General features: G+C 36.9%; 1 protein-coding gene across 1 annotated transcript in view; it reads left to right on the forward strand.

Moving 5' to 3' along the window:
- SEMA3E (semaphorin 3E) overlaps positions 1-18,603 on the forward strand; it is a 251,646-nt gene that overhangs the window by 166,128 nt on the left and 66,915 nt on the right. Inside the window, exon 4 of the mRNA XM_008686187.2 lies at positions 2,476-2,595. Within this exon, the coding sequence (XP_008684409.1) occupies positions 2,476-2,595 (120 nt within the window). The remainder of the gene's footprint in view (positions 1-2,475; positions 2,596-18,603) is intronic.

Below are 18,603 nucleotides of genomic sequence, written 5' to 3' on the forward strand. Positions count from 1 at the left end.
CCTGGTCAGTCACAAGGGACTGACTCCCTAACCTTTTATTTGCTTCTAAAAGGCGTATATCCAATTCATTCAGGAAGAAAAGAATATATGTACACATATCCATACAGACACATACATTGTATAGAGATCATTATAAGTTGATTTCAGTTCAACTCAGATTTATGAATTTCTTATACTAATGCTTATTTCCTCCATATTTAGGAAAAAAAATAATTTCAGGTAAATTTTTAATTAAAGGGAAAGCTAAGTATATTCTTTGTGAGATTGCATTTTTCTTTGATTAGTGAATTAGAACCAAATGAAAAACAAAAGGAGAAAAAAAAAAGGAGAAAGCAAAGGCATTAAGCATGCTTTACCTATCCCACAATGTGTTTAGGGTCTTTCCTTCTGGAAGAATCCATCTTTGGTCTCTCCATGACTTCCCCGCAGTGTGTGAGGTTGTGCAGGAGCTGCTCTGACCCAGTTCCGAGCCCACTGAAACATGCATGAAAGGACTTTCATGTGCTAGGAGTTGCTGTCTGATGACACAAAACACATCTTTGGAGGAAGGCATGCACATCTCCTTTTGAAAGTTAACTCATCCTTTTTTCTCTCTCTCTCTTTTTTTAGTGAGGAAAAAAATTCCATGTAAAAGGCTAACACACGTTACACCAAGTCCCGAGTTTCTGTAGCGACTAGGTCAGAGCCAAGGAGTGAGTCTAGACATTCTTGCTGCCTTAGTCCACAGCACGATGATGACTAATCTAACACACTCTTAGGCTATGTCAACTTAAGCCCAACAGAGCCAAAATGTAGTCTAATTCACTCATTCTAGGTGTGACAGTGTTTCATGAGATGAAAAGCAGGTGCTTATGGTGATAGGAGGATAGAATACTTTCCCCATGCCTCAATGATCACATTTTTCCAATGATAGGGGTCACCCTCAAAATAAAATGCTACATGAGTGAGAAGTTGAAGAAAATGTATCAGCGTGCTCTGGATAATCAGGTTACTAGTACATTCCTCATTCTGAACAAGGGAATGCTAGAATCTGAACTACTTCTGGTAAGATGATTGTGGTAGCTTTTTCATCAACTTGTGAGAGATTTTCAAAGTCATAATCTGTCCTTATAAAACATTACATTTACTGACTAGAGCATGTGTTGATATCAGGGTAATATTTAGCATTAAAAGAGTTTAGTATTTTGTAATTTATTTTAAATGAAACAGCAATACCTAATTTACCAGAAAGGTGTTTGCTGGAATTAATTTACACAAGTTGGTTTGAGCAATTTTAAACTTTTTTCATTCAGGGTATTGATCATAAAACTCACCTAGTGATTTATGTAGTAAGATTTGTTAAGCATATAATACCTATTTGGTACTGTGTTTAATTAACCAAGAAATATGAAGAAATGAGCGCCTGGGTGGCGCAGTCGTTAAGCGTCTGCCTTCAGCTCAGGGCGTGATCCCAGCGTTATGGGATCGAGTCCCACATCAGGCTCCTCCGCTAGGAGCCTGCTTCTTCCTCTCCCACTCCCCCTGCTTGTGTTCCCTCTCTCGCTGGCAGTCTCTCTCTGTCAAATAAATAAACAAAATCTTAAAAAAAAAAAATATGAAGAAGTGTAAAATAAATACTCTGTCCTAAAAAACTTCTAGTTGAATCCCAATATAGACAATCTAGAGCTCCTCAGCCAAATGTGGCCTGCCATCTATTTTTGTAAATAAAGTTTCATTGGATGCCAGCTGCACACATTCATTTTTGGATTATCTATGACTGCTTTCATGTCATATTTACAGAGGTAAGTTGTTGAAACAGAGACCAGTTGGCCATTCGAACTAAATCTAATACTCCCTGGTCCTTCATAAAAAAAAGAAGTTTGCTGATTCCTGCACAGCAGTCTTACAGTAAAGGTGGGAATAAGTACAGGTGTAACATGTTATTTCTCTTGGTTAGCTTTCTATGTATTTATTTGAAAATTCTCTATGAAGTGCTTTGCATGAATTTATGAGTTTGAAGATATGACTTATTTTCCCAAACATCAAAATGTTTGCCTTAAAGTCTGCATATGTTTCTTTAAGGGTAGCAAAGCCTTCTCTAATTATTGGTTTTCTGGCTTTGTGTGATTCATTTGTTTATATGTACTTAAAAAAAATAACAGCATTGGGAATAGTTTAATTACTTGGTGGAACACGCATATTGCCATACATACATTTATGTTTGAATAAATTTCTGAACAGTACTTTTTTTTTCCTCCTCGGTTATGTGCTAAAATACCTGAAAAATGATACAGTCCCATTATAAATGTAATTCATGTAGCAAGGCTAAAACGTGCATCAGTCACCCCAGTGTGTTCTTCCAACATTTCTTGCCTCCTCTAGCCAAGGGAGACTTGAACATGACATTTGTAGGGCTAGGGAGAACAGAAATCATAAAAAGGGCTAACTTTTTTTTTTTTACATTGACCGATTTCTTCTTTCTTTTTTCTGCTTTAGAGTGAATGTGCAAATTATGTTCGGGTTTTGCATCACTATAATAGGACACACGTTCTGACCTGTGGTACTGGAGCTTTTGACCCACTTTGTGCCTTCATCAGGGTTGGATACCATTTGGAAGTAAGATAATTTCATTCATATCCATGAAAGTCATGCTTTTTTTTTTTTTCTTTTTGGTTGTGGCTTTTTTTTTTTTTCTTTTTGGTAAAAGAGAAGAGCATTTGTAATATACTGATGAAGTTTTCCCAAGTCAGAGAAATGATCTCTCCGGACCTTTATGATCTTGTCAGCTATGAATTGGGTGAATCAGTTCATTCTTTATGTATTCATTCCCTAAACAGCTTCATTCACTTAATTGTGCACTTAAAAATATTTATTCATATCAAACTGTGTTCTCTATTGTGTTCTTACATAAATTTTATTAACGTAACCACTAAACTAGAATGTACATATAAATACATATGAAAATAAATTTATATAAGCAAGATTACTACATACAGTATTTTACAAAGGATATGCAAAGACTTGTTGATTTTGTGATTACTCTTTTTTTAGACAGGTGAAGTGAGGGTGGTGGAGTTGGGATTTTGGGGGGCAGGGTGGATTACAAACTGACTACAGCTAAATATTAGTAGGTGAGAGCTGTATGCTCCAGACCCCACTGCTAGGTGATCAGTATAAAGAAAACAAATCTAAGGAAAGAAAAAAAAAGAAGAGAGAAAAGAGAGGGGGGAGGGGAGAAAGAACACATCTCAACTGAATTCTGTCACACATATAACATTGACTAACAATCAGGCTTGAAGATCAATTTTACAAATACTGTCATGTCAGTATCTGCTACCTTTTTTTAGGTCAGAAGGCAGAATCCTACATGAAGATGGAATACAGATACAGCAGACATCTAGATATTCTGTAGTGAAACAGCTACAGTCTCTTGATTCTTATACCCTATTTATGAAAGGGCAGCAGTGACCCAAAGTATTTTCAGCCATCACATCTAAAGTATAACATTCATTTCACTGGTGAAAAATCATGTCTGCTATCCCTTACACTAGTTAACACTCAGGTGCACATATAATTAGTAATATCTGAAGTGCTTAGTTTAGCTGCCTCTTGAGAGCGCCCCTGATTGAGGTACTTCAGCTGGTAAGTGTCCTTATAGGCAGGATTTTTGATTAGCATATTTTAAATGTTAACTAACCACCTCTACTTGGAGATGAAAGTGAAGGAGCGTACACAAACACATCGAGTGTACTCCCTGAATTATTTTAACGAAACAATACAGCTGATCTAATGGAAGAACTTTAAAGAGAGACTTGTAAGGCAAATCTGCCCAGGGCAAAGTCCGAATATTTACATGTATGCAAGATATACAGACGGACGTGTATCCCTATATAGAAAGCCAGAATATACACATCTGTGTTGCAGATCTTTTGGCAACAGAGCCTCTCAGTGTTCATTTATCTCAAAATGCCTTGATTTCATTTTTATTTCTGAGGGGTATTGTCCCTGGGTATAGAATTTTGGGTTCACAGGGTTGTTTTTGGTTTTGTTTTTTTTTTCAGCGTTTCAGAAATACTTGATTGTCTTCTAATCGCTTTCTGATGTATATTCAGGTTTCTTTCGTACTGATATTACCCTGTTTGGAATCGCTTTATCTTTCAAGATTTCCTCTTGATGTTTGGTTTTCAACAGCTTTTCCATAGTGTGTCTGCATGTGTGTGTGTGTGTGTGTGTGTGTGTGGTGGTGGTGGTGGTGGTGGTGGTTGGAGATTGACATTTATATTTCTTGAAATATTGAGATTTTTAGATACAAAAGCTTATGTTTTGCATTGAATTTGGCAAATTTTCGGCCATTATTGTTTCAGATAATACTGTTTCATGCTCTTCTCTCTTTCAGAGATTTGTGCGTGTGTGCACACGCATGCTCTCGTCTGTATGGCACACGCATGCTCTCGTCTGTGTATGGCATTGTGCCACAAATCACTGAGATTTTGCTCATTTTTATTCAGTCTTTGTTTTCTCTGCTTTTCAAATTGGATCAATTCTATCCATTTATTTTCAAGTTTATTAATCCTTTCCTCTGATATCTTCAATATGCTGTTAAGCCCACCACAGTAGTGATCAATACAGCTAATGTACTTTTCATTTCTAAAACTTTCATTTTGTTTATATTTCATTTCTTTAATGAGCATTTCCCCATATTTTTATTCATCATGACTCTATTTTTCTTTAAGCCCTTGAACATATTTCTAACAGCTGTTTTAAAATCCGTATGTGCTAATTTTAACATCTGGGTCAATTTAAGGTAAGTTTGCATTGATTGCTTCTTGACTATAGATCATATTTCCTTATTTCTTTGCATGTCTAGTAATTTTTATTGTGTACCAGACATTATAGATCATATGTTTTCAAGACTGTGGACTTGATTATCTTTTAAAGAGAGTTGATTTTTATTTTAGCAGGCAGCTTACTTGTCTGGACTCAAACTCAAAAATCTCTTGTGATGGGCGGCAGCCAAAAACCTCTTTCAACTTTCCAGACGGTGCTTTTTATGCTCTGCTTGCACATGCCATCAGGTGTCAGCCAAGGATTTGAGAAAGAATGTATACATGAATTTGAGGGTGCCTTCCTGTTTCTGGGTATCTCCTCTTGCATTTCAGCTCACCTGGTACTTCAAGTCTCTGTTCTCTGACTTTGCAAGCTAGTAAGTCTATAGCTTTCTGCTTGAGTTCTAGCCATTCCTCACCCTATGGATTAGGGAATTTCCTTGAGTGAAAAACTCTCTAGTCTTGGCTCTTAACTGATCTCCATTTTTTAAAAATAATTTTTAAAGAAATTACTAGTTTATCATTGTTTTCTGTGTGAGAATCCAGCCAAGCCATTTGTCATTGACAGAGGTGGAACTGTGTGTAATTCATCTTCATAGACATGATATTGAGTATTTTTCTCTTGTAATTATCTAAGTATCAATACGATTGAAAAAGCATTTTGGAAAAAAAATCTACATGTGTCATGGAGGGAGCTCGTGGATAATAGGATAATAAGAATAGTAAAATATTTATTCCCAAATCTGCATGTGGAGGCTTGATGACATTTTATATGAGGGAGTGAGAAGTTACAGATTATTATAGGCAAGGAAAATACTTAGTTTAAAAAACACGGAGGCAGGCACATATGGGATAGGTTTGCAGACATTAGTCAAGTTGGTTGGGGGAATGTCAGAAGATAAAACTGGGGCAAGCTGGCAGAGGATTTTAATGCTGGAGAGTGGCATTTTATAGTTACTTCTGAAGACAGCATAGGAATTTGAGCAGGCTGAATGACATGACACAAGTAATACTTAGGATTGATTCCAACAGACGGAGATGAAAGGCAGAGAGAAATTAAAGAAGGTGATTTCAGGAGTCTGCAAGATCACGAGGCTATTTAACAGTGTTGTCACAATAGCAAAGGAAAGGAAGTGTGGAAGCGATGTGAGAAGCTACTCAGCAGGAGAGGTTAGATAACAACATTTTATTGGATGTTGCTGACTAAAGGGAATTAAAAAACAATTCCAGTTCTCTTGATGATTGAAAAGAAAAACAAGAGGGAGCTGAGGAGGCAGAGTAGGCTTTTGTGAAGACATTAAAAAAATGCTCAGTATTTCTCAGTTATAACTTTTTCATTTCTATATATAGTTATTTGAAAAATTGATCTGCATGCTGGGAGAGGGTGTTATCAGAATAAGTTGAATTATTGAACCCTAGGTAGTTAATTGTCCCTGAATGAGTCTTCTCTCTCTTTCTCCTTCTCCCTCTGCCTCCATCCACCCCTCCATCTTACTCCTTCTCTATCTCCCTCTTCCTTTATCCAAATGCTTGGAAATTTTCATTATTTAGGTGGCAGTGCATGTCTAGGGAGTGTCAGTCTAAATAGAGACAGAGCAGACAGAGTGGGGCAAATCAGGTTAGTACAAAAATTTATAATCACTTGAAATAGGAAAAAATATTATAAAATGATAGAGAACATCACTGCTTACAGAGAGAGCAGTTTTGCTAAAGGAATGAGTAATTAGAATGTAGGAGATTAAAAAGTGACTCAGTAGTGATGAAATAAAGACAATAATATTGCCTATTTAATCCATAAATAGAATTGTTAAGGAAAGAAAATAAGGGAAGGATATAAAAAGTGTAGGAGTGTTCAAAGAAGGTTTTTCTTAGGATAGCAGGTAAAGAAAAATTAGTTATCAAGTAACAGGATAATGACCACTTCTTGCAGATGAGGAGGGTCAGGTGGGAAGTAGGTTTACTGAGGGGGCTGGGAGATATTTTGCAGACAGATCTCATCAACAGTTGGATATAAAGGGCTGTTTTTTTTTCAGGAGAGAGACCTGAGATAGAAATACAGATTTGAGAATTAATATTGTGTGTGTGTGTGTGTGTGTGTGTGTGTGTGTGTGTGTGAGAGAGAGAGAGAGAGAGGGAGAGAGAAAGCTAAGATCTTAAGGCATGATGTCATTTGCTAGGAAGATAATTTGAGTAAAAAGGAAAAATAGCTATATACGGAGCCCAGAAACACCAATACTTGAAAGACTGGTGGAGGAAGACTCGCATTCTCTCTGTCTCTCTCTCAAATAAATAAAATAAATCTTTATTTTAAAAAAGGGGGCCTGGGTGGTTCAGACCATTAAGTGTATGACTCTTGATTTCATCTCAGGTCATGATCTCACGGTCGAGAGATGGAGCCCCGCATTGGGCTCTGCTCAGCAGGAAGTCTGCTTGAGATTCTCTCCCTCTGCCCCTCCTCCTGCTTGTGCGTGTCCTCGCTCTCTCCCCCTCTCAAATAATAAAATAAATCTTTAAAAGAACAGAAAGGCTGGTGGAGGAAGAAAAACCCACAAAGGAGATTAGAAAGGAGTGACGAGGAAGTTTAGAAAGGAAATCAGAATGAGATAGCACGAAATAAGGGAGCGATCACCAAAGTTAGAAGTTTTGAAGAGTCAAAGTGTCATTGGACCTAGAAAGTCTTTGGAGGCATTTGTGAGAGGAGTTTCAGTACATACAAACTATGGTCTTCTGGAGTTAAGGATTAAAGCCACCTTTCTCTTGAATCACTTTTCTCTCTTTCACATTGCATTATTTTCAATTTTTTATTGAAGTGTAATATAAATACAAGAAGTATACAGCATGCAAATAAACGGCTATATCTTTTTCACAAATTGAAGACCCCTTTCTTACAAGTACCCAAATTGAATTCTTTATTTTATTTTTATTTTTTGTTTTTATTTTCACCTTTTTTTCCCTCAAAGGGCATAAATTCTTAGGGTATTTTTTCTCAGATGCCCCTTCTAGTTTAGCCTTTATTTTTAAAATTCTTTTTCCTTTTTATTTTTAAGTCCTTCCTGACTTCTGTCACCTCATTTTTGAGTTTTTCTAATTTTGATCGTGGTTTATTTCTTCTGTCATTTTCTTAATTTATTCTCAATTCTTTTGAAATACTAAATTAGGGTTAGTTCTTATCTGTTTTGTGGCTTTTTTTTTTTTTTTTTTACAAACCTTCATTGTCTGTGGTAAATGTTATTGTTCCTTATTCTTTTTCTTACAAGAACATTGTATTGGATTTAGCTGGAATCTTTCTCTATTGCTCATTTTTATATAAAATTCATTTTCCTGAACTTTTAAAAGGGAAGTGTGGATCAGAATAGGTATCTAGTACCTTCATGTTCTGGAACTCACCATTCTGTTTTGTTTCGTGAAGTGTTAAAAAATATGGAGACGTGTGTATATACACGTCTCCTGGCTATCATCTCTTCATCTTATCAGGATATTGCTTTTTTCTGACCTCCTTTATCTTTTTTCTTGAACAAGTGGTATTCTAGTTTCAGCAGTTTCTTCTTGGAAGGGAGGTGGGCTGGTGAATTTTGAGGGTTCATGGAGCTTCATCCCTCCCACAGACCTCTTGCAATAACCCACAGATTGGATCAGCAGAAATTCCCCCCAGGTTCAGCTGATGTTCTAAAGTGATGCTACACTCTCAATGAGCACTTAGAAATTCGAGAGTTCTTTTTTTCCATGAGTTTATCAAAACCTGGTTGCTTCTCTCTGCAAGATACTAATATCCTGTGTGGTTTATAGCTCATGGTAGTTCATCCACGCCTGCTCATACTTGGGGACTCATGGAGACGTCTCAACAGGCAGTTTTGCTCTAAGCGTGGTCCATGAGCTTTTGGTTTTGCATTCCCGGTCAATCAATCTGTTTTTCCAGGAGATTTTATAGAGAATAGAATGTATGCCTCTGCTGGTATCCTTGCAGAAGCTCACTGTACCTTTTTTTTTTTTTTTAAGACTTATTTATTTCTGAGATAGCACTAGTGGGAGGGGCAGAGGGAGAGAGAGAATCTCAAGCTGACTCCATGCCAAGCCGGGGGCTTGACCTCACAACCCTTGGATCATGACCTGAGCCAAATCCAAGACTCAGATGCTTACCGGACTGCACCACCCAGGCTCCCCTCACAGTACCTTTTAAATAGCAAAATGCTATACGAATATAGAGTAATACATAAAATACAACACATTTGTGTCTACCTCTAATTTTACTCACCTTCCAAAGAAAATGGAAATTAGGCGTTGAATGTAGAGGTTCAGATAAAAAGAACAAGAGGTTCAGGTATAAAACATGCATTTCTAGAGAACTGGCAAAGACCTTGACCTCCCACAAAAATAAAATTGCTTTTATTATTGAGCAACCTAAGTTTCTGTTAGAACACGATGACTTTAGCACAATATCAGCATATTACTATTTGTATTAGTTTTCTATGATGAAAAAAAAAAAAGATCAAAAAGGTGGCAGCTTAACACAGCGTCCATTCATTATCTCCCATTTTCTGTGGGGCAGGAGTCCAGGTACCGCTCAGCTGGCTCTCCTGCTCCAGATGTCTCCAGGACTGCAGCTGTCTTTCTGGAGTGCAATGTCATATCCTAAGTTCTTGTGCTGGTTGACAGAATTCAGTTCCTTGCTGAACTGTAGGACTCAAGCCCCCATTTTTTTGACATCTGTCACCTTTGCAGCTCACAGAGGCCCCTGCAGTTCCTGGCCACAGATGTTTTAAGTGGCTGTTCCTGGGAGAGGCAAAGCAAAGGCATCAAGTCGAGGGTGAGAAATGAAGTCATTTGTTTCTACACTTTGCCAGCGACTCTCCTCTTAAAAGAAGCCAGCATTCTCTTTGCGAGAACCATAAGGATTAAGGGATGAATGTGTGGGCCATCTCTAGAGTTCGTCTGCCCAAACTTGGGAAGATAACGATTATCCTTGTGGGCATAAGCATTTGAATAAGACTGCTGTCATATTTCATTAGTGTAGGGTGTATTTTCTCAGTGTGTTTTTATTGAAAGCCTGTTTATATCAATTTTTACATATGCAGACTGAATTAGCCATGCAACTATAGTTGGCACCAAATATACTCAATAATTCACTCTTTGATTTTCAGTGTACAGTTTGGACACATTTCCTCCAAAGCAGCTCAGCTATTTAAGTTGGGATATTAGCAGCTTCACAGTCATGAGGGTTACACCTATCCCTCAATCCAGTATAAGTCTCTTGAGAATGTGTTACAAACTGTACGCAAGTAATGTTCCTAGCAATTAGTCCATGTTTGTACTTCACAGACTGGAAATTTGTGTTCTCTAGTTAAATATTTTATAATATGCCACTAAGAGATTACAATTTAGACACAACAGGACTCTTGCCTTTTAGAGTCGTACATTTACATATCATATAGAGTCATACATTTATGTACATTTACGTATTACTGAGTTTGAACTCTATTTTCAATAAATATTGAAAATATCTTTTCAGGCAGTAATACCTAAATATCCAAAATAGATCAAAACATGCATGTTATGAATACATGGATTTTTTTTAATCAAATATAATTTTTGACAGGTACTTAACACCCCAAAATTATTTGTTTCTTAAATTTTAGTTTCTGCTTATAGTGCAGAGTAAATTTCCATTGGATAGCCAACAAAACTAGTAATAGTTTCTAGAGTTTTAAAAATTTACCTGGTAGAATTATACAACTGAAGTTAGTATTTTGTTTTACACAACTCTGATTCGTATATCTGTGCATTCAATGTTCTTTGTGTTTTTCAAGGAGAGATATGTATATTTTTATTTCACGAAGTATTTTCATACCAACTCTTGCCACACCCAGCTTCTAAACCCACAAAATTACAAAGATTTTTTTTTAATTTTTAAAGATTGCATTTATTTATTAGAGAGAGAGAGAAAGCAGAAGCAAGGGGAGGGGCAGAGGGAATGGGAGAAGCAGACTCCCCGCTGAGCTGGGAGCAGGTCACCAGGCTCGAACCCAGGACCCTGGGTTATGATCTGAGCCAAAGGCAGTTGCTTAACCATCTGAGCCACCCTGGTGCCCCACAAAGATTTTTAAATTGGTTCTTTCAGTGACTTTCTGTTATGTCCCTGTTTATTTGTTTGTTTAACTGCAGTTATCTTAACAGTAGGTAAAAAAAAAAATAAGGTAATAATTTTAAAATAATTTTGTAAAAATCAAGGGTGGGTGTTAGCCATTTGAATACAACAAATATATGAAGACTATGCGTCAAGTATTCTGCAACATTTATACTTTCAGGTAATTTTTATATATTAAACTAAGCTTTAGTTAACAAAAATGTCTGGATTATAACTTGCACCAAGGTATTTTTTTAAACCTTATTGGTCATATGTTTTGTAGGCTAACCCTGGTTGTAATTTCCTGATCCATTTTGGTGAAAGTATATAGAAATGTTCTATTGATTTAAAAATTATGGCAATTATTTATGTTCTCATTTCAAATAAGTGATTAAAAGGCAATATGTTTCACCCTATGAAATCAGGTTTAGGTTTTGTTTTGGCCTCGCTCTACATTTCTCATTCTGTGGACCAGGTGCTTGTTTATGTATTTTTGACTGAAAATGTAATGAAAATTATGGCAATGAAAATAGACATTACAGTAGTACTTGGGGGTTTTTGGCAGCAGGGAGCATGGAAATATTTCATGTGTTAAAATACATATTGAAAAATGGTGGAAGGGGAAATTATATATAGTAAGGTAGTAACTACCAAAGGTAATACATCAATAGTTGTTTAAAAACGAAGACAATCTTTTGAGAAGGTCAGGGAGGCTCTTTCAGGTTTAATATTGCAGTGTATCAAGACTTATTGTTTAGAAGCTAGCATTAGAAGATTTTTAAATAGAACCAATATTTTAAAAGAAATGATACATTTTGTCAGCTGGGTCCTCAAGTCCTTTTGTACATTGTTTCTTCTGCCTAATTTACTGCAAATCAAAAATGAGTACGGGGTTTTCATCAGGAGGCTGCAGTCTGTGATTTTTGTGATGTGTCAAACCCCTAAGGTTATTTTAAAATGTCTCTGAAGAGAGGGATTGTTCCTTCAGGTCCTTCCCTTCTGTCACTCTTAATAGTGAAAGCTGCTTACATGATCTGGTGGGAAAGAAAACAGGATTCCTTGTGCTAGTTTTTCTCTGAGGATGATTCCGTGAAAGCTCTTGGAAAGACAGGCTGCTTGACACACTTTACTTATGTTGTGGCTCTCTGTTTTGCACCCCAAGTGTGAGGCAGTTGGTAAGAAGCCCCTCTCTCCAGCTCCGTGTGCTGCGAGCACGGGGACGGTGCAGAGAGAAACTGGGTGATGCTGTGTTGTCGAGCAGATTTCCCTGTTGGCCCCTGGGAAACGAGGGAGCAGGAGACGCTGGTGTTGGGCCAGAGCTGTAACTAAGAAGTAACAGGCCGCTTCCACAGGGAGCAGGGAGCTCTGCTACAGGGCTTTGTTTCCACTTAAAAATATGAATACATGGAAGAAGTCAATTTAAAAAAAAAACTTAAAGTGCTGCCATGCCCACTTTGGCCCACCTCTTCCGTGGCACTTCTCTGTTCTTCCTTGGATGCTGAGCTTTCCAAACATGGGTGTGCGTATGTATAAAAACAAACAAAAAATGTTAAACTCCACTTGAAGTTCTGATTTTGTTGATTTGAACTCAGAAATATTTCATGGACATTCGTTATGTGTTAGGACATAATAATACTGTCACATTCATTTAAATGGCTGCGTAGTATTTCGTAGTAAGAATGAATAATAATGTATGTAATGAAGCGTTTTATTTTTAAACAGGCAATCCCGAGGCCACAGTGAGGCAGAGAATGAACGTGGTGCTTGGGTGGTTGGGCATCTAAAGGGCAAATGAGCTCCTCGTGGCTCATGGAGCAGTAAGCGTGCATGTCTCTGGTTTAATCAGATGTTAGAAACTGGCAGCCGGATGCCTGATTCAGCTCACAGCTGTGCTTTGTGTGTCCCAGTGTTTCTTGTTTGTTCTCTTTTAAAGAGGCTACTTTTGAAAACTGGTTGGTTTCACATTGTAAATTGTGAGTCCCATTGAAGTGACATGAAAAGAATGAGTTGCTGCTAAGTAGTTGCTGCTGGACTCCTCACACAGGGGCGTGGTATTAACAGTGCTCCGCGGCCCCCATCACTCACGCGTGCTCCCAGGCTCTTTCCTGTCTGTCATCTCCAGCTGGTCCCGACAGGCATTTGCATTTGTTCCCCAAGCACTAGAAGAATTAGGAACTTCCCCCAAATCCTCTAGTGCTTAGAATCTAGCAGTCGTCCAGTAACCTGGGGATGAATGAATGACTGTGTGGATTAATGAATTAATGAACGGGTTTGTTACATTCCTACTTTGATGAAAAACTCTAATTAGGATACTGAGAAGCCCAGCTTGAGAAATGAGTACGAAGTGTTGATAAAATAAAATTTTTAAGTACCCTCCCCCACACATTTTTTTCTTTTCATTATGTAGATTTTGCCCGCTCTTGAAAAGGTTTGGTGATGAAATCGTAGTAGATATTTGTTTTTACTTCTCTGGTCTTTAGAACATGAATTAGGCAGCGTGACATAGACAGCAGGGACATTCTTTAGGTATGCTTTTTTTGTTAACTTATAAAATACATACAGAAAAGTGTACAGATCAAAAAATCGTACTCACAATTAGTTTTTACAAATTGAACACATCTACGTAACTAGTATCCAGATCATGAAATAAAACATCATCAGCACCCCAAAACCTCTGCTCTGCCCCTTTCCAGTTACTATTCCCTGCAAATTACCACTATTCTGACTTCGGTCACTATAGATTAGTTTTGCCGATTGTAGAATTTTATGTGAATAGAATCTCACAGCATATATTTTTTTGTGTCCAGCGTTTTTTGCTTAATAGGATGGTGAGATAAATCTGTGTTGTGTGTAATTATAGTTCATGCGTTCTCATCGCTGTATAGTATCTCTGTGTATAGATATACCTCAGTTTATTTACCCATTCTCCTTCTCTGGTTATTTGAGTCGTTTACAGATTTGTGCTGTTGTGCTGCTGTGAACATTCGTGTGCATGTCTTTCAGTAAACACTGGCATATGTTTTTGCTTAGTATTTTCTGGGAGTAGAATGAATGTGTCATGGAGGATACATACGTCTAGCTTTAGTAAATACTAGCAAACTGTTTCCAGTCATTGTACTGATTCCATGCCTTCCAGCAGTGTGAGTGTTCCAGCTCCTCCATGCTCCGCAGACGGTACTTGGCATTGTCTTTTTTCCAGCCGTTGTGTTGGGTACGTAGTGGTATCACGTGGTTTTCGTCTTCATTTTCCTGATGACTAATAAAGTTAAACACTTTTCATTTTTTATTGAGGCTTAGAATTTTTGAGTTACTCACGAAGTGAAGTCTCTGGCTGGCCAGTGAAGAGCTGTTTGACCTTGGCCACATGGGTTTGTTGGGGGATTTTATGAGGAACCAAATACAAAATATCCAGGTCAGTTTTAGAGAAAATAATTATCTGTCACTGATAATTATCTACCACTGATAGTATGACCCCTTTCTTTGCTTTTCAGAACTGATAGAAAATTTAAAATAAGGGTCAGAAATACAATTGGGAGGGAAAAATGGTGGAAGAGAACTGTCGGATTATATATAAAGAGATGGTGGGAAATGAGGGAACAGGGAAGGCAGTAAAACTAATATTTCCTGATGGTGATATTAACCTTCTTGTCAACCAAGGTAAGCCTATGAATAAAGATTTAGGTCTTGTTGGAAGGAATAGTATAGAGATTAATGATATGAGCTTTGGATTCATGAATACCTGAGTTTTCTTTTTTTTTCACTGTAACTTAACTAGATATTTTACAGGGTTATCCATTAGACAGTCGTCAAAGTCATTAGTGAGAATTAAGTACATTAAAAAATAAACATTTTAAGTATAAAAATAGACTATAAGTCATGTATAAATAAAAAAATGTAGCCCAATAGTAAAGTAAGTAGCTACTCTTATGACCTTTTCCATCTTTGAGCTTTGAGATATAATTATGACATAATTCTTAATATAAGGGACACTGATAACATAATGAACAGTGTCCACAGTATAAGTCCATTAAAAAGAAAAAGAGACTTTCTACATGTGGACTTTTGTACCTCATGTCAAAAGCTTAATGTTATCATAGTTGATCATTTTGACGTTTATAGTACTGTGACAGCTGATTATCTCTTTCCCTTACCTGATGGCTACTGGGTAATGGTAGATGCTTTGTAGTAGCTACATTAGCCTGCTTTTAGGTTGGAAATGATGTGAAATGGATTCAGCTTTTAAATGTTCTCTTGAAAGTATCCGAAGAAATGTTGAAAAAATATACCTTAGGATGTTAATAAAATTCTCTAACTCTAAAGATATGTTTGACATTCATGGAAATTTAGTAACTGTTAGGAGAAAATGTGCTAACCTGGTGGGTTTTTCTCGTTTTCAAGAATGTTTTCACTAAGACATTTGAGTAACATTAGGTGATTAAGTAATATGTTGGCTCCTTACAACTAACTTGAATTTTATTAGTGTAGTCAACTTAAATTAGTTACAAATTTAATCACATGCTATACTGCTAATTCACGAGCATGATATAGAACAGATGTACATAGAGTTAAATTTGGTGGTCTAATTAAAATATTGGCTTAATTAAAATGACTTGCTTATTCTAGTCTGGCAAATTGAATTTTGTCAGGTTTCACTTCCCAAAGGGAGATATATTTAAAGTAAGTAGACTCTAATTTTACTCATTTATTGTGTTAACTTTTACAATTCTTTAAAAAAATAAAATAAAATTCTTTAATGTTGTGGATATATATTCCTGAAAATGTATTTGTGTAGATGAAGCAGCGAGGCAGAGAAAGGAAAGAAGTAGAGAAGTTCAGTAGCAATGCAGGATTCTCGATGTGTTGCTTATCACCATCATTTTCCTTCAAGAAAATGAAGAAAAAATTAATATAAGAGACTCAAACAAGATTTAAATGTTAAAAATGCTTTTATATGTCCATCCATATTCTGACACCTGAAATATTGTCCGACTGATAGTCTGTGTAGACTGAATGATCAACATGTAGATTCAGTTTTATTTCCTGAACAAAATTCTGGAGCAGCATTAACAAGTAGTTTCCTCCTAGTCCAATGGCCTCAGGAAACTTTGTTTTCCTGCGTCATTCCCCATTTTTTCATTTGTAAGATGAGATAAAGGTGTCTTCTAATCTAAAATTACATAGCAATGAAATAATATTGTCTTCTGCACAGTCCTACTGTGAAAATCAGATCATCCCAGTGAGAATCTTAATAAACATAATGACTGTGTATGGAGTACATGCCATATGCCAGATGTTTTTGTTCCTTTGCTTTGACACTCCTGACTTCCCACAAGGGAGGAATAATTGCTCTTATAGAACAAATGAGGAAAGTAAAAAGAAGGTAAGTTGCTTCTTAATGCTGCACAATAAGTGGCCAAACTTGGGCTTCATGGTCCAAGGTCAAGTTTTTTTGCATTGTGCTCTGCTGATTTGCTTCATGACATACTGTCTTCAGGCATTTTGTAAACCATGAAGTGCCATATAAAGAGTTTGATGATGGTGGCAATAATTGTGTCTAGGCAGGCATCATCTCCGTGAATCTGTGCCTTCTACTGCTCTCGTACTCTCTCAACTTGACTTTCAGCCTCTACCTCCTTCCATAGACACCGTCCCTTTTCTCTCATCCTTCAGTCTCTTCAGATTTTACTACCTTCTATCGGAGACCTCACAGCAGTGACATTGGCAAAACACAACCACAAACGACTTTGTTCTTTGTGTATCTGTCTTTATGATTTATTAGTCCTGGTTCATTTGAACCTTTTGCTTTCTCCAGTGGAGCTTCCAAACTGCTGAATGTCATTAGAGACAATTAGAAGATGTTGGTTATCACCATTGTGATTCAGATGAGCCCATGTACATGTGGTCCATCACTTGCAGTCCTTAATTAACTGCCCTGGCATTGTCCAAGTCATGACAGTTCTGGAGGTGAGATGAGGGTAAGATGATATAATGAGAGAATATAGGCTTTGAACTAGACAGATGCAATTTCAAATCTGAGTTCTGCTGCCTACTACCTCCGGGGCTTTAGGTCAGTAGTTCACATATTTGAATTTTGGTTTCCTCATCTGGAATTTAAGTCTCTCTTATAATACCTTGCTTGCCAGATTGTGTGGCTTTTCTGAGATCCTGCATGGGAAAGGAGCTGTAAGAAGAGTCTGTATTTACCATCTCTACTTCCTCAAATTCTGTTGGTTGTTCAATCCAGGGGACATTTATCACTTTTCTAAAACTGCTCATGTTACTGTTTCTCATGACCTATATGTCAAATAAATATCTCTTTAACTCCGTATCTTATGCTTCTTCTCTACTGCAGTTGACAGTATTTATAATTTTTGTATAAAAGCTCTCCTCTTGTAGTTTTTAGAACCATTATTTTTTTCCATAGTTTTAAAATTCTGAATATTCTAGCTTCCCAGTCCTTTAAATTTTGGTGATTATAGGAATTCTACTCTTGGTATGTGTTTTCCTACATTTCATGCTTTCCTTGATGATCTGATTGATTCACATGTCTTATTATCTATTTGTTGACTCCCAAATCTTATCCCCAGGCTTGACCTCTGTGCAGAACTCGACATCCACATTTCCTATGCCTGCTATACTCCTATGAAATAATGTCCTAGAGACATTGCAAAGAAATAATTATTTCAATAACAAAACTCTGAAAATTCAGGTTGACAAAGGAAGGAGAATCTTCATGATTAGTGAGAAGGTATATCCCACATTAATTTTATGACTCACCTCATCCTAAGGGACCAACGAGGTAATCACAACATTTTGTACCATGTCTCAGACACTGCATTCACTCATTTGCTCATGTCTTTGTTCATGCTATCCCTTTACCTGAACAACTTATCTTTATTCTTCGTTGAGACGACCCTAACTCATTTTTCAAGACTGAATTTACACATCACCTCTCTGTGATATTTACCTCAACCTCCACCTAGTAAAATTAATTACATTTCCTTTGGGTTTCCATTGTGCTTAAGTCTTAATTATGAATTATGATTTCTATATGAATGCCAAACTGTCTCTAAGAAAGAGATTATCATTTCTATCTCTGTTCCCTTAAGGTCCAGCATAATCCTGAAATTGAAATCGTGCACTAAAAACATGGAAGCAAAAACTCTTCTTTCTGATGGAAACAAAAAAGTATACAGTCTTTTTGTTTGTTTCTTTTAAAGTATTATTATGATTTAATTTTATTTCAAGTAAAATTTTGTCTGATAAATTTATTCTAAATTTATCTTATGAATTTTAAACACATGCATTGATTCTGGTAATCACCCCCACTGATGGTGATTTGCAGTCAACTCTTTGACCCCTCCCTAACCGTTGGCAGCTACTGACCTGTTATCTGTCCTAATAGTTTTGTAATTTTGAGAACATGATTTAAATGGAATCATACAGTAGGCAGACTTTCAGATCGGCTTCTGTCATTTAGCACGAAGCACTTGAGATTGTATCGGTGGTGTGTATATCAATAGTTTGTTCATTTCATTGCTGAGGCGTTTTCCATAGCATGGGTGTATCCTAGTTGGCTTATCCATTCACATGGTGAGGGGCACTTGGGTCATTTCCATTTTTTGGTGATTATGAATAATGCAGCTTGTGGTAAGCCAAATTCTGAGATGAGCCTGA

The sequence above is a fragment of the Ursus maritimus genome, unplaced genomic scaffold (assembly GCF_017311325.1).
Source record: "Ursus maritimus isolate PB19 unplaced genomic scaffold, ASM1731132v1 scaffold_3, whole genome shotgun sequence".
Classification (NCBI taxonomy): Eukaryota; Metazoa; Chordata; class Mammalia; order Carnivora; family Ursidae; genus Ursus; species Ursus maritimus.